Source organism: Sebastes umbrosus, chromosome 4, assembly GCF_015220745.1.
Source record: "Sebastes umbrosus isolate fSebUmb1 chromosome 4, fSebUmb1.pri, whole genome shotgun sequence".
In the NCBI taxonomy this organism is placed as follows: Eukaryota; Metazoa; Chordata; class Actinopteri; order Perciformes; family Sebastidae; genus Sebastes; species Sebastes umbrosus.
This window is the reverse complement of record NC_051272.1, coordinates 8,540,769-8,557,826: the sequence shown is the minus strand read 5'-3', so window position 1 is coordinate 8,557,826 and position 17,058 is coordinate 8,540,769. Positions and strand designations below refer to the sequence as shown.

General features: G+C 36.8%; 1 protein-coding gene across 3 annotated transcripts in view; it reads left to right on the top strand.

Moving 5' to 3' along the window:
* The window catches only part of cttnbp2 (cortactin binding protein 2), a 99,784-nt gene extending 84,976 nt beyond the window's left edge, over nt 1-14,808 (top strand). The window contains exons 12-24 of one of the 3 annotated variants that reach the window (XM_037768109.1): nt 1,197-1,276; nt 2,842-2,928; nt 4,566-4,665; nt 7,087-7,263; nt 7,543-7,715; nt 8,162-8,340; nt 9,084-9,307; nt 9,446-9,640; nt 10,540-10,591; nt 10,706-10,805; nt 12,074-12,181; nt 12,338-12,433; nt 13,541-13,679. In XM_037768109.1, coding sequence (XP_037624037.1) covers nt 1,197-1,276; nt 2,842-2,928; nt 4,566-4,665; nt 7,087-7,263; nt 7,543-7,715; nt 8,162-8,340; nt 9,084-9,307; nt 9,446-9,640; nt 10,540-10,591; nt 10,706-10,805; nt 12,074-12,181; nt 12,338-12,415 — 1,553 coding nt within the window. In that variant the 3' untranslated portion in view covers nt 12,416-12,433; nt 13,541-13,679. Of the gene's footprint in view, nt 1-1,196; nt 1,277-2,841; nt 2,929-4,565; nt 4,666-7,086; nt 7,264-7,542; nt 7,716-8,161; nt 8,341-9,083; nt 9,308-9,445; nt 9,641-10,539; nt 10,592-10,705; nt 10,806-12,073; nt 12,182-12,337; nt 12,434-13,540 lie in introns of all 3 variants that reach the window. The other 2 variants (XM_037768107.1, XM_037768106.1) reach the window with 2 other exon arrangements.
* The last annotated feature ends 2,250 nt before the right edge of the window (nt 14,809-17,058 follow it).

The window sequence follows — 17,058 nt, the reverse complement described above, 5'->3', positions numbered from 1 at the left end:
CTTGTTCGTCTGTCTCACACTCACCGCATTCACAGACTTCAGTGGAAAGAAATCTGAACGCTTTAACAGCTGGAACATATTAATCAAATATTTATTGAAATTTGATTAAGAGACGGTGTGTACAAAATCCAAACATATTGCACCCCTGATGTTTCTTCTTTGTTTTCTTCTTCGTCTTTATTTTATTCTTCTGGGAAATTTGAGGAAACTATGAGCCAAATATGTAACTTGAAATTCATATGATTGCTTCTGGAAAGAACTATACACAATAATTGACTACTAATTATAGGGAAAATGGAGATGTTATTCATAAACGCCAATTAGTTCATTTCAATTAAGGAATTAATTGTTCTGTTTTGTGTTAATTGATTTCCAATAATAAATATTTACATACATTTGCATAAATCAGCATATTTGCCCACTCCCATGTTGATAAGAGTATTAAATACTTGACAAATCTACATTTAAGGTACATTTTGAACAGATAAAAAATGTGCGATTAATCACGATTAACTGTGGACAATCATGCAATTAATCGCGATTGACAGCCCTAATATTTATATAATATTATATATACACCTATTTTATCACTACTTGTGTACATGACAGTTCTTTCTATTCCTTGCCTTTATTTGTCCAGCTTTGTTGTCCTTCGCTGGGTTTCCACCAAAAGGGTTAGGGGTTAAGGTTTCTATTTCTGTCTAAGTACGTTTAGAGAGCTGCATAAAACCGGAGTCAACTACTTACTAGTTTACCTGTGCAAGGAACATAATTAAAAAAAAGCTTTCAGATCTGAAAACATGTTTAATGAGAATCTTTGAGGAAAGGATGAGTAAGTGTTGTTGATTTCCTCAGGAAGCAGATTAAAGCCTCTCACTGATATAAAGCATTAAGGGCTATTAAGTGATTGAATGACCACACTGACTGACACTCTGTTCTGTTCTAATTAACTGATAATGGTGCTCACATTTATTATATCGCGAGTTGTAAAGCACCTGAGGAAAAACAGCTGTTGAATGTTGTGACGTCTAAGTTTCAGGACAGTCTCACCACAAGGGCACCTTGAGGTTTGTTGCCGTGTGATGTGACTGAAGAGCTGAAGCTCGCTGTTGTCGGCTGCTGACACTGAGCATGTAAACCAGAGCGGATTTGAGGATTCATTGTATGAATTGTGTGTGTGTGTGTGTTTTTGACAGGTCTGTCTGAGTCGTGTCTCGATGAGTTGGCTCTGGAATACCTCTTCCCCCTGCCGCTGCTGCACAACTACGTCCGCCTGGTACGCAAACACACACACTCATGCAAACACACACAAAGAACTGCGAGGGATCGAGGGATTAGATGAGTAAGACGTCGAAAAATAGGGAGGAAGCTAGAAGACTGCAGCAAGAGAACGGTAAAGATAGAGAGATGAAGGGGTGGATGAAAGGAAACGGAGAGGATTAAAGTGCCACAGCTACAGCGCCCCCTGCTGGATGTGTCGAGGTGAAGAAGTGAAAAGGGAATCAAGATCACCAATTTACATTTTACAAGAGCAATAAAACACACGTTAGAACATGCAGATGAAAGAAGCATCATTGACAGCAGCACTTGCTGAGAAACCAAAGCATCTCAGGGCTGAGATTTTATCCAGCAGCGTCTGTAAAATGTTTTAAATCCCACTTTTCATGACTGATTTCTATTTTTGACGTCGAGTTGATGCTTTAATCCAAAGTGACTCGAGTCTGACAGTGAAATATGTTTCACAGCTTAGATCATTGCTGTGGCATGCAACTGGGTTAAGAGGAGTCTAGGCTGAAACTGTTGTATTATTAATCAATCCATGTATGATTTTCCACTTAATTAATCATTCTAGTATTTTATTTATAAGGAGGAACGTTTGCAAAATTTGTATTCTTACTATTTATTTCTATAGATCAACAAATGGATAACTGAGAGTGAGTAGTAAACATGTTAAAGATGCTATTTAGTATAGCTAATTAATGGCTAATATTCTTCTGACATAGTCATTATCATCCAGAACCCAAATCATTGTCTCCTTAATACAACTGCTCTTTTATTTATTTGTTCATTCATGATCACATGTTGCATTTTATTTCAGGTATTTAGTTTATGCTCTTATCCAGAGTGACTTTAGATTTTATTTGTTGACACATATAAAAAAGGTACAAATGTGATGGAGAGGTGCAACGAACCGTCAGAGGGGCATCAGGGCACTCTCCAGTGCATACCGTAATCAATTATAAAAAGAGAATAAAATATTAAAAAGGATGGTGAAAGAGAGAGAAGAAGAAGAAGAAAAGTAACACCAGCAGACATCTATATATGCAATTAAACAAAGTGATGAAATAGAATTAGGATTCACATTATTATATCATCAATAAAAAGTCATTAGTAGTTATTAATTTAGAGAGATAATCCATAAGGAAAACTTTGGGGAGATAATTAAAGATTATTTCTTAAATTGTTCTGGTGCCAACAAAAAATTAGCTGGGAGAGCGTTATATATCACCGAACCTCGGTAAATTAAACCAAACTGTAGCTGAGATGTTCTACACATACAGAAGGAGGTCTGAGTTTGTAGTTATTTCGAGTTGAATAATTGTGGAACTGTTGATTGTAGGAATTTTGTTCATGGAAATATGAGGGAATGTTCCTGTTCAAAGAGCTGTACACAAATAAAGCGATCTGAAGTCTATTTCTAAGAGTGCAGCAGTAGAAAAGCCACAATTCCTTCATCATCAGCATTACATTCATTATTACTTTATTCTCTCTATTAACACTTAATTTTTTTTAGTTCATTGATAAACTAATTCATCCACCTGTTTCTCCGTCTCCATCCAGGTGGAACAGTACGGGAACCTCATCTTTCATGGGCTTGAAGGCAGCTGTCAGGAGTACATCGCTAATCTGGTCGCCCGCTGCATTAAGGTACGACCAACAGTTCAAGAACACTGTTTAAAGGGAATTATTCATTTTAAAGTAAAATGAGAGAAACAGCCATGTCAGTTAAATCTTCAATGATGTAGCTACGAATATGGTTTTATTGGAAACCTTTACAAAACCATACAGACTAACAGGGTTGATGCTCCTTCTATAGCTCCTATAGAGGAATAACAGAAACATCACTTTTTATTTTCTTTATTTTATTCATTTATTTGATATGTTGACATTGTTACATTTAAATAAAATGCCACTGATGCAATGTTTAATAGGCAAATTTGCAGTCCCTGTCCCCAGTTAGTTTTTTTTTTTTAAAACATAAACGGTAAAGCAAACATAGACAAACAATTACAGAAAAACTCTTTTGCACATTTTTTTTATCAGTTCAAAATGTACCTTAAAGGGAGATTTGTCAAGTATTTAATACTCTTATCAACATTGGAGTGGACAAATATGCTGCTTTATGCAAATGTATGTATATATTTATTATTGGAAATCAATTAACAACACAAAAAAATGACACATATTGTCCAGAAACCCTCACAGGTACTGCATTTAGCATAACAAATATGCTCAAATCATAACATGGCAAACTGCAGCCCAACAGGCAACAACAGCTGTCAGTGTGTCAGTGTTCATTCATGGCCTTACAGTACCACATGAAAGAGGTGAAATTGTGAGCTTTTTTCGTCTCGGAGGTTTGGGAAACGTCCACTATCCCCCCCCCCCCATCCCTACTTTTTTAAAGAGAGTTAAATTTGGCTCTGTTGCACAGTGTGATGCAATGAAACAGAAATCGGATGCAAACAGCAAATCACTGTAATATGTCACTACAACATGATGAAACATGCTGCAGGTCAGTCAGTCCTGCTTTGGTGCATCTACCGGTCAGGGATAGCTCATACAGTCAAACTGATAAATCAATAGCGTTGACATTTTTATTTTTATAACTTGGCCGGCACACTGTGCTGTAACTATCGGAGCACATTTGGAAGTGTTATCGCTGCAGTGTTCAATCTCGAGTGTTTCCATGGTAAACGAATCAGATGCTTTTTTTTTTTTTCTGCAGCAGCACAGAAATCTGATATGAGCAGATAAAAAACACGTGGTTGCATGAAGAAATGAATGCATTTAAAAAAAATGTTTCAAGGTTATGATGAAGATTAGATTTTTAAATGAATGTAATGAAACAGATTTTTATTTAGATCGACCTTTTTGAAAAGACAGCTTGTCGGCCTCCTCTTAAACCGATAATTGATCATCATATATTCTTTCATCTTCATCTGTTTTTGCTTTTTTTTCCACAGTTTAGTGCTGTATGCCTCTACCTTTTTTATATATATCATTTTATACATGTGCATTATACTGATAAACTACAATATTTAAAGAGAAATAAAGGACAGATGGGAGGAAAATGTCTTCATCAGCTGCATTTCGACCCTCCTCTCTTTGATAGCAGCGATGTGCCTGGAAAAGCCCTCTCAGCTCATTCAAATTCTCCTCTTGCTGCATTTCTCTCGGCGCATAGTAGTAGTAGTAAATTTCCTTTGTTTCCATGACAACGTGCTCCCTTCTTACCTCTCTGTCTCTTCTCCCCCTCCTCTCTCTCTCTTTCTTTCCACCAGTCCAAGCAGGAGATGGGGGGGCTCGGCTGTGACGTGGTGAGGGTGGAGGTCGAGGAGAGCCTGACCAAAGAGCAGCTGCTGGAGACTTTCATCACCTGTGGTAGGGACACCCACATACTGTACATGCACATGCACATGCACATGCAGAGCAGGTTTCACACAGCAGTACCAATGAGATTTTTCACTTGTTGTTTTCTTTTTCAGAAAATGAATCAGCAGCCATTTTAATAATAGATCAATCCTTTAAGAATCATTTATGGTTCTCCAACAGCGCCAGGAAAAGTGCACACATAAAACAAAATATCTTTTCCATCTCACTCCCTCATTAAACTGCAGAGTTGTCCACTGAAATGGCTAACTTTGGCTAACAGCACCAGCATTGATGGCAGAATGTGACTCCTGTGCCAGATGTTGTCATATAAACAGTAGCTTTCTACAAGTTGTCATTGCTATCCTGACAGACGCTTGTTATGGGGGCGCAGATTGACGCAGTAGTCGAGTTGTGTATTGAATGAAAACTGTTAAGTGAAAGTACTGAAATGTGCTGCGGATGATTAAAATATAACGGATGCATTTCATGTCACATTCAGGGGCTGGACTTTTTTAATGACATATTATACTATGACTTTTTTCTGAAATTTTTCAAATACTATAAAATTACTTTTTATGACATTTTTATGACTTTCTGTACAATGACATTTTTCCACATACTATACTATGACTTTTTTTCCGACGTACTATACTTTGACCTTTTTTTTTTTCGACATACTATAATGTGACTTTTTTAATGAGATTTTTTACGACATACTGTACTTTAACTTTTTTTTCCATGCCATTTTTCGACATACTATATTATGACTTTTTTTTTGACATACTAAACTATGACTTTTTAAATTTTTCGACATATTATGTGACTTTTTTTAATGAGATTTTTTTCGACATACTATACTTTGACTTTTTTAAAATTTTTCGACATACTATAATATGACTTTTTTTAACGTTATTTTTTTCGAAATACTATACTATGACTTTTTTTTTTATTTTTCGACATACTATAATATGACTTTTTTTTCGACATACTACACTGTGACTTTTTTTCCATAAAATTTTTTGACATACTATATGATTTTTTTTTTCGACATACTATACTGACTTTTTATTTTTTCGACATGCTATATTCTAACTTTTTTTTTCCCGACATACTACACTATGATTGTTTTTTTCATTTTTCGACATACTATAGTATGACTTTTTTTAATGTTTTTTTTTTTTAAATACTATACTATGCCTTTTTTTTTATTTTTCGACATACTATAATGTGACCTTTTTTAATGAGATTTTTTTCGACATACTATTTTGACTTTTTTTTCCATGACATTTTCCGACATACTATACTGTGACTTTTTTTTTATTCTTCGACATACTATATTATGCCTTTTTTTTCAACATACTATACTATGACTTTTTTTTTTATTCTTCGACATACTATATTATGCCTTTTTTTTTTTGACATACTATACTATGACTTTTTTTTCCGACATACTATACTATGACTTTCTTTTTTCGACATACTATACTATGACTTTTTTTTCCCATACATTTTTTTTACATACTATAGCATGTCTTTTTTTTTTCGACAAACTAAACTGACTTTTTTTTTTCGACAAACTAAACTGACTTTTTTTTTCCGACATACTATACTGACTTTTTTTCCATACAATTTTTTGACATACTATAATATGACTTTTTTTTCGACATAAATTTTTTTTACATACTATACCATGTCTTTTTTTTTTCGACAAACTAAACTGACTTTTTTTTTCCGAAATACTATACTGACATTTTTTCCATACAATTTTTTGACATACTATAATATGACTTTTTTTTCGACATACTATACTATGACTTCTTTTTTTTTCAACATACTATACTATAACTTTTTTTTCCATAAATTTTTTTTCCATACTATAATATGACTTTTTTTTCCGACATGCTATACTATGACTTTTTTTATTTTCCAACATACTATAATGTGACTTTTTTTAATGAGATTTTTTTCGACATACTATACTTTGACTTTTTTTCCATGCCATTTTTTCGACATACTATACTATGACTTTCTTTTTTCCATACATTTCACAATATAGTCTATAAAAAAATGTCGTAATGAAAGTATGTTGTGTCTTTAGTATTTAAGAGGTCTGTAAAATAAGTATTAATAGGTGCAGCAGCTTATAATCAAATCAAATAATGTTTATTCATCACATACACATTCATACACAGTAAAACATGTAGTGAAATCATTTTGTGCCTAACTCCAGAAATAAACTAACAAATAGAAAGAATAGAATGCTATACAAAAGACTATTTTACAAAAGAAATAATAACACAATATAACACTAAGTTTCAGAGAAACAATGAAACAGTATAACCATGAATGCATTTCAGAAAATTAAAAAATATAACCAGTACACAAATTATATGAAATCTCATTGTTGGCTCCTGCCTCTTCCTGTCTCAGGTTTCCTGGTGCCGGCGGTGGGGTCAGGGGTCGGGGTGCCAGGAGCTTCCACTCGTCACTGTGTGGTGGTGCTGCTGGAGGGACTGGAGAAGGCTTCATCCCTAACAGGCCTGCTGGGAGACCTCTGCCACAGTCTGGACAACAGGGGCTCTGCTTCACCGTTGGTTCTCAACACCGGTACGACTCATTGCAGCCGGGATTTGACTCGAACCACAATCATAAACAAATCTACAGCCTTAAAGTATCTATGTGGTATAAATATGTAATTATAGCATTATATTCTCAATTCAGTTCTCAACAAGTGCAATAAATATGCAAGAATTTGGATTAGTGGTTCGACCAGTAACAGATGTGACTTTGAGTAAAACTATGTGTGAGTGTCATCTTCTAAAACCAGATAACCACCAAATAAATGTTTGACTAACAGAATCAACTTTCTATTTATTCATCCCGCAGGTCCCCACCACTTCTGCAAAGGCAGCTTCCTGATTGCGACGCTGTCAAAGCCCCGCCTGCAGGGATCAGAACTCCGTCTGCAGCAGCACTTCCGCTGGGTAACGCTGCGATGGGATCAGGAGCCAATGCACGGCCTGCTGGGAAGACACCTCCGCAGGAAGCTGCTTCATAAGGTCAGTGAGAGGTTTAGTTCCAGCCAAAATCATATATAAAAATGTATAAATTTGAATGTAGTTGTTCTTTCATTTTTCATTTGACAAAAATAAATGAAAAAAATGGTTAATGGTAAAAATAGTCAAATAAGAGATGTTTGGTACAGCAATTTGTTGACTGGAATCAATAATTGTTATGAAGATTGTAATTCCAAAACACTTTATTTTAGTCAGTTATTTTGTAGTGCTGCATCTTTGAAATAAAATCAATAATGCATGCATGGAGAAATTTTCAGAATACATAACAAGCTATTTTGTAGTCAAGCAGGCTGTTTAATAATTGATTCCACTGTCAAGATGATCAACCTCCTTTATGTTTCATCACTCTCTTACTTCAAGTTCAGTAGTGTTTTATCAGCAGGACAAAAGCAAAACAAATTAAATCCTTTCCTTCGCCTGTCTTTCAGATGGGGACTGGAGTTTGGTCACCTGATGGCGTTATGGAGCGGTCAGTGTTGTGGGTGAGCCAGGTTTGGCAGCAGCTCAACGCCTGTTTGTCCCGTCTGGGGACCCATGAAGCTTTGCTGGGCCCGCAGCTCTTCCTGTCCTGTCCTGTGGTCCGAGACAATACGCAGGCAGTCGTCAGGTGTGTATGTGTTCGGGATATATCTAGTTACATGGTACCGCATACTATACTATGACTTTTTCAACATAAAAAAAGTCACAGTATAGTATGTCAAACAAGTCGGAAAAAGTCATAAAAAAGTCATAGTATAGTATGTCAAAAAAGTTTTAAAATAAAAGTCATAGTCTAGTATGTCGAAAAAAGTCATCATACAGTATGTCGAAAAAAGCCATAAAAAAGTCATAGTATAGTATGTTGAAAAAAGATATTGTATAGTATGTCGAAAAAAGTCATAGAATAGTATATCAAAAAAAGTCAGTTTTTCTTTTTTATGGCTTTTTTCGACAGAAAAAAAAATCATAGTATAGTATGTCGAAAAAAAGTCATAAAAAAATCATAGTATAGTATGTTGAAAAAGGTTTAAAGAAAAAAGATAGTATGGCGAAACAAGTTTTAAAAAAGTCAGTATGTCGAAAAAAAGTCATAGAAATACTATGCTATGACTTTTTTTCCACATATTATAGTTGGACTATTATCGACATACTGTACTATACTTTGACTTTTTTTAATCTTTTTTCAACATACTATACTATGGCTTTTTTGGACTTGTTTGACATACTATACTGTGACTTTTCAGTATATATATCATGACATTTTTATGATATTTTCGTTACATTTTAATATTTTATTTCATGGCATACTATATAGTGACATTCAGTCTGACTTGCTGGCTGATCTGTGTATATGTGTGTGTACTTACTCAGGTGGCTGGCTCGGCTCTGGAATGCTGTGGTCGTCCCTCGCGTGGAAGAAGCCATCATCTCGCGGGTAACAGCCAAGCGTTCCTCGTCCTCCACATCGCCATCGTCGCAGCGATCGTCTCCTGGCAACTGTGGGCTGAGCGCCGGGCAGCAGGCTGTAGTGAAAGCAGCCCTCAGCATCCTCGTGAACAAGGCTGTTCTCCAAGGCTGCCCTCTGCCTCGACACGGTGCGTGATGACATCACAGATGATGAAGAGGGTTCATTCACATGTGTCACCCTCTGCATGGAACAACCTACTGGAAAATAGAAAAGAAAGTATGACATAAAACGATACTGATGTGTATTTCTTCCCCTTCATCTCCTGCAGAGATTGACAGGTATCTGCTGGAGTTCCGGGGCGGGACCTTCCCTCTGTCAGCCATCGGCTCCTATAAAGGAAGTGGCGGTGGAGGAGGTAGAAAGGGACGGGACAGCAGCAAGTTGAGACGATCCAACACCAGCCCTCGGAAGAAGGGAAACCTCGCCTTAAGCTGGAGCTCTGGTGGTTCCTTTAGAGAGGGTAAGATGGCTGCTCTGTCAGCGGTGATGCAAGCTGTGTCCCAAATTAAGGGTTTGGATCCTCTGAAAGACCAAGGAGCTGTGCCCTTCAGATGACCTTAAAGTAAATGGCATCTTCTAGCCTCACAGAGACCAAAACTAATGGCGTATTTAGCCTCTCTTAGTCAATTTGTAAAGTGTAATGTCTAAGTGTAAGAACCAGAAAAGGTTCCATAATAACCAAGTTAACAGTACATGATGTAACGTTTCACTTCAACACAAGATGAATAACAACTGGCAAACAATGCAACAATTGAATTTTTAACGACATATGCAGGGTGTGAAAACAAAGAGCGGTTAAATCCTGGCTGACATTATTTACATCCTGCAACTTTACAATACAACAAGTGATAATTCCTGACTTTACAAGTTGACGAGGACCGCCTGAAGGCTCCAGTAATAAAACATAAAACAACGATGCATTTTTCAGCTGCATCTGGGATCTTTGAAAGGGGACAGACTTTGTGGGTCTAGATGTCTAGGTATAAAAATGTGGATTCCTACTCTGGACTTTGTCAGCAGTATCCACAAGGGGGCGCTGTTTGACAGGCTTAACATGTGCTGCATGCTGCTGTCATTCAAACAACGGCCCTGTTACTCCGGATAATCCACAGATCTCAGTGTGGATGGTTTACCTTCGATAGCAAGTTGTTGTTAATGAAAACTGTTGACAGAAAGGTCAATGATTATGCTGAGTAACGAGTTAAGACACATAACTGTTGGGGTGGCAAAAATCTCAAAACTCTATTTGCATGGTTTGATTCCTGTAGTGTTAAAACATTTTTATGTGATTTGAGTGGACTGACCCTTTGAAGACGTGTTTGATTAATAACTTTTGTTCATATGTGCTTGTGATTGCAGGTTCACTGTCTAGCACTGATGTCAGCTTCATCGCTAATGGCAAAGTCCAGAGGTTTGTGTTCTCTCTCATGATGATTATTAGCGTGTTGTCATTTGTTGTGATGTTACACGTCCGTGTATTAAAAGCTAACATATGACACTAAATTGTATTTTTTTGTGTTTGTAGGGAGCCTGTAGGTCTGCCTGTGTTCTCTGATGACGAGACAGATTTAATCAGAGAGCTGCAGACTATGTGCTCCAGCAAGTCAGAGCCAGACATCAGCAAGGTACGCACGCACGCACGCACGCACAGCTGGTACAACACCGTCAGCCGCTCTCTGCTCAGTGTGATTCATTATTTTAATCTTCGCAGACTTTCTTTGTCATAACTGTATAAACCGTCATTAAGGTATAATTTTATAACTAGACAATACAAGTCTCTATGTACCATAAAACTGTTTAAATTGATGTAGCTGTAAGTGTCATTGTTTAATAACTCTACTGTAGCAACAAAGGACTCACCAATAAATCTTAAAATTTACAGATATAATAAATGCGCTATGGAACAAAGTGTTATCTCATACTGCAATTTTAAATCAATAAATTGGATCTCATGTAACTAATAACCATCAATAATAAATGGTAAATTGATAGTTAATTAAACTTTAGTTAATAGTTATTTTACTGTTAAACAATGAAAAGATAATTAATAATGTTTACTAGTTATTAGTAATGCTATAATTTGTTGTTTAACAATTTATTGTTGCGCACATTTAGGGATGTTTATAATTAACCGTTAACGGACATTAAGACTTTTGTCTGATTAATTTAGTTAAAAGGAATATTAAATATGAAATAAAAAAAGGGATTGCCTGTTGGACTTGAGTTTACTAAATGCAGTACCTGTGAGGGTTTCTGGACAATATTTGTCATTGTTTTGTGATGTTAATTGATTTCCAATAATAAATACATACATACATTTGCATAAAGCAGCATATTTGTCCACTCCCATGTTGACAAGAGTATTAAATACTTGACAAATCTCCCTTTAAGGTACATTTTGAACAGATAAAAAATGTGTGATTAATTTGCTATTAATCATGATTAAATATTTTAATCGATTAACAGCCCTAATTTCCGTGTAGTTAGTCAACAGCTTCAAGGTGTGAGTTTTAAAAACCTTATCTGAATATATTTCATTAGTCTGACGTTAGAGTTTAATGTCCAATGGTGACCTAAATACTTTTTCAGAGATGTTTCCACCCACGCTATGGTGCAAAGATCCCTCAAAGAAATACTTGTTTACTATGCCAAAAATATGATCTTTTTTTTTTTGTTTGTTTCTAAATTATTGGTATCAAAGTAATCCCCTAATCTCAGACCTTGACCTGCATGACCCTGATGACATCTCATCACCAACATCCCACCCAGTAATTTACCTCAAATAATGACCTGTTGAACACTAACAGAATACTTAAAGCTGTGTGTCGTTACTCACATCCAGGTCGGAGGTTTTACTCTCAGCTTAACATCCGCTCTCGTTCATCTCCCACAGATCTCTCAGGCCAAAGACGACTTGATCCTGTTCTCCAGCTCTCTAAGCGAAGCGACGACGCCCCGCACGGCCGAGCAGGAAACCGCCGTCCAGCAGCGACCGCAGACGGTGAGAGGAGGGGAAAAAAACAAGAGTGCAAATACATCAATGACTAACACTGAGCTCAGCGTGGCTATAAATAATAGCTACTGTATTTAATCTGTGTGGAGAAATGTTAAACTAACAGAATACTCGTTTCTGTTATTATTTTTTTGTTCCCTGTAGAAACAAACACCACCCTCCTCACTAATCTCTTATCATTATCGCTCCGTTAAGCGACCTGACGGAGCCACAAACTGGTGACTCAAATTCAAAATGAATGTGTGTGATTGTTTTGTACAACTTTTAATCATGTGTCTCATGTGTTTGTCACACATAATTGACCTGTCCAGTATTAGCAGTTGTAGCAGGACTGTACTGTTGTACAATATGTCATCACTGCAGGTTTAGATTGTACTTGATGTACAGTAGCATCTTGACTGTAGGATTCAGCTTGTTAAATTTGCATTGCAATTCTTTTGCATTTCTAAACAACATTAAACTTTTTTTGACCACCAGAGTCATGTCTGGCCTGCAGGAAAAATACTGTAAAATAATACTAAAATAAAAAAAACATAAAAATACTGTACCTTACCTTAGCCAACCTACACAATTATTAAAATAAAACTCTTCTTTAAGCCTGCACTCCACTCCGATTATTTACTTCAAAATTAAGTCCGAAAAAAAGTCATAATATTGTATTATAATAACCATAATTTATGAATGGTAAATTGATAGTTAATTAAACTTAGTTAATAGTTATTTTACTGTTAACAAACAATGAAATGATAATGAATCATGTTTACTAATTATTAGTAATGCTATAATTTCTGTTATTTTAACAGTTTATTGTTGCACACAATATAACATTTCATATACTATATAAAAAAGTAAATGATTACTAAATTATTTGTAAACCTTTAAGAAATTGTTTGTCAAACATCTATAAACATTACATAGGTATTTGTAACACTTTTACTAGTTCTACATGTGCAAATCTAATTTTAACAACCTCAGAGCAGACAAATCCTGGTGCCCCACCTGTGATCTTCGGCGCCCACCTAAGGGGGACCCAGATCCCAGGTTGGGAACCACTGCTTTAGTGTATAATCACCTGAAAATAAGAATGTTGTTTTCGTTACCTTAGAATGAGCCGTTTATATTTACATAGGGAGCATATTTCTCCTCACCGTAGTTCTCCTGCATGGGGTAAGTTTCAGTTGGTTGCAATCTGCAACCTCACCACTAGATGCCGCCAGATCCCACACACTTTGTGAGGTAGTTTGGAAGCTTTGACGGTGGAGTTTAATAAATGACATGTCTATTTCTTCTTGACTGTATGAGGAAAAAAATGCTCCAACTCACCAAACTCTCTGTTTCTTTGTGCAGACTGTCGTCCGTCCGTCCAGCCAGGCAGCCGTCCCGAGCAGCGACCGACGTTCAGGCCCTCGCGCCAAATCGCAGCTCCCCGTCCCGAGCAGCCGGGGGCAGCAGACACGAGCCTCCCCTGCTGCCTCCAGCAGCAACAATAACAGCAGCAGCAGCAGCAGCAGCCCCAGCCGAACCCAGACGCCCCCGAGCCGCAGCAGAACCACCAACAGCAGCATCAGCAGCAGCAGCAGAACAAAGCAGACTCCTCCCAGCAGCAGCAACAACAACTACTACCGCAACAACATCAACGAAAACAACCAATCACACGAGGACATCTGGATCCTCCACAGAGACCTGCATGAAAACAACAACAACAGCAAGTAGACATCTTCTCCACCCTCCCCTCCTCCTCTTCCTCCCCCTTCCTGATTCCGCTGTGAAAACCTCCCTCCATGATGTAAAGACTAGGTACCTGACGACCTTTGACTTTTAGTATTTGTACTTGTTATCCGTACTTGTTACACTGTACTACAGTTGTGTACTTGGGGACCATAGTTTTATTCTATCACAGTATTTGAAGTATTTGTTTGGTTTGGTAAGACTTTAAGTGGGGAAAAAAACAACAGACGGTAATGCAGCAGGTTACTTTACTGTTGCCTTATTCCAGTGTATCAACCTGCATATTATGGGACAGTGTAAGAATTTACTGATATAAGTTGGGATATAAAGTATTTGACTGGTGGAAACTGCCTCAGAACAGTACTGACAAAGTATGTATGTGTACTTAAAGTGAAATACTGTACTTGTCCTACTGGTATAAGGCCACTGAAGAGTAACTGAAGGTACTTTACAGGTGTTACCTTTTAGTAAAAAAAAAGTGTTTTTGGATCAAAGAAAGAAACAAGCAGGTTTTTATTTTATTTTCTTTTTTTGTTGTTTTTGCTATTAAGTATTTTGAGATATTCAAGTGTTTTATCTTTAAATAGTTGCAAGGTTGGTTTAAATACTGTTGAAATTAATCAGGGTTTTACCAAATATATTTGTAAATAAGAATTAGTAAGTTTAAATGCTCTATAGATTGGTGTATGTGGTATGACGCTTGTACAGTGATGAAACCTTAAAGCAAAAAACTGCTGAAAAAAACAAAACTTGTACATAGTGTTTGTAAGTTTGGTTCTGAACCCTTCACTTGTTTCAGAGTGAAGGGGCTGTGGCAATAAGTAATAGAACTGTATAAACACAGGATGTCCTATCAACTGTAAGCCATAATAAATATTTTAAATGCCCATCATTTCCCCCGAGTCATGTTTAACCCCGGCCGAGCCCTACAGTGTAATTCATACTTTCCTTTTTGCTTTCCATTACTACTGTGTTCTCCGTATGTTTTTACTTTTGAAGGACGAGTTTTATGTTAAGCGGACATTGTTTATATATATATATAAATATAAATATATCTATACATATGTACAGGAGAGATTTTAGTCAACCTATGATTTTGATCTGTACGATAGCTGTTTGAATTTTAAAGAATTGTCTTTCAAGCACAAACATTAAAATGGCACTGTTAAAAATCCCCATCGGACTTTTTCCTCTTCTTTTAATTCTTGATTTTTTTTAGAGCCTTACAGAGAACCAGAAGTCCCAAAAGATGATTTTGTAGTGTTTTCTTTAGTACCCAATACCAGTGAAAGTAAAAAAATCTACCTGGATGTGCTTATAATCGAATACATGATCAATCTGATGATCATTTTTTAAATTTATTGAGCTCCCAGTTTTCCTCAACCTGACTTACTAGTGTTAAATTAAGTTTAAACATTTCCCAGAATGCTTTTCATGAACTTGCAGAGAAGGGATATGGATTTTTTGCATTCGGTTATGAGTTTTACTGTTACTATAGGTGGAAAGAGCGGCAGGCAACAGTGGTGACGTGATTTATATAACAATTTACATGCATTAATCACTTTGTATTGCCAATGTGTTAACGGATTATAATGTAACTTAAAAAAAATGAGATCTTCCCGGACCTTCCCTTTCTCAGTTGCCTGTAACAACCTGTGAACTGATTTCTATGTAAAGGACTCCGGATGGTTTTGTGTGGAAAATCCAAAGGATGTGACGTTTATGTGCACTCCCGAGTGCCTTGTACATAGAAATAGAATAGGAGAAGAACGGACATTCCCATTCAAATCAATGTAGCAGCATTTTTATGTGTACCGTTGCCATTGTGACCGTTATAGCGGTCTTCCTAACTTCTTCCTATAAACTAAACCGATTTACGGCAAGTTGCAGACTCACTCAGGTGAGGTTTAGCAGTAACGACTAAAACGAGCTACTTATCCAGTCAGCTGTCCGCTAGTTAGCTAGCTAACTATCTTACATACAGATTTAAGCAGAATATTTCATTAGATAAAAATATGTTGTGAAACTTGGAAATGATACCATCTATCTGTTTTGCAATAAGTGTTGACTTTTGGACTTTACAACGCTCTGGAGTTATTGGAAATGTTTGGATCACAAGAGTCTGAAACAATCCTTCGTAGCCAACACTGGAATCTAACTTTAAAAATAGTATAATACTAATACTAGCGTAGCCTGATCTTTATCTGCAACTGTGCGGAAATACCAGCCTTAAACAGAATATGGCCAACTAACTAAAAATAATACTTTTGTATAAATTATCCAATAAGTGTTTTATTATGATTTTAGTACAGTACATGTGCAAATCTAATTTTAACAACCTCAGAACAGACAAATCCTGGCGCTATATAATATATTTGACGCTATATAAAAATAAATTGAATTGAATTGAATTGGCGCACCCCTAAGGGGGGCCCGGACCCCAGGTTGGGAACCGCTGCTTTAGTGTATAATCACCTGAAAATAAGAATCGTGTTTTCGTTACCTTAGAATGAGTCGTTTACATCTTCATACGGATGGGGTCCTCTTCTCGGAGCCGGCCGCCATGTTTCTACAGTAGCCCAGAACTGACAAACCAGACACTGGCTCTAGAGAGGGACATTTGCTTTTTCATGTTTTCGCCTCGGCCAGATCCTACACACTGCACCTTTAAACAAGAGAAAAGACGTGTTAGTTTGGAAGCTTCAACACTGAGTTTAATAAATTAGATGAATATTTCTTCTTGACTGTGAGGAGGAAAAATGGCTCAAACTCACCAAACTCTGTATTTGTGTGTAGGCTGTCGTCCGTCAGTCCAGCCAGGCAGCCGTCCAGAGCAGTGTCCAACGTTCAGGCCCTCGAACCAAATATCAGCTCCCCGTCTTAAAACATGGTGGAATTAGCTAACTAGCTATCTGGATAACTAGCAGACAGCTGGCTAGTTAAGTAGTTTGCTAATTCTGCCAAACATTAATGCTACACTGGTTACAGAAAATGAGCCCAACAGTGGGCTGGTGGCAGCGCTGGGTCTAACGGTCCCTCCGCCTCTCTCCCCACCCAAATAAGAGGTGAAATGCAAAGAAAAAGTCATGCAAAAATAAATAAATACACACATTTAAAAATAAATATAAAATAAATGC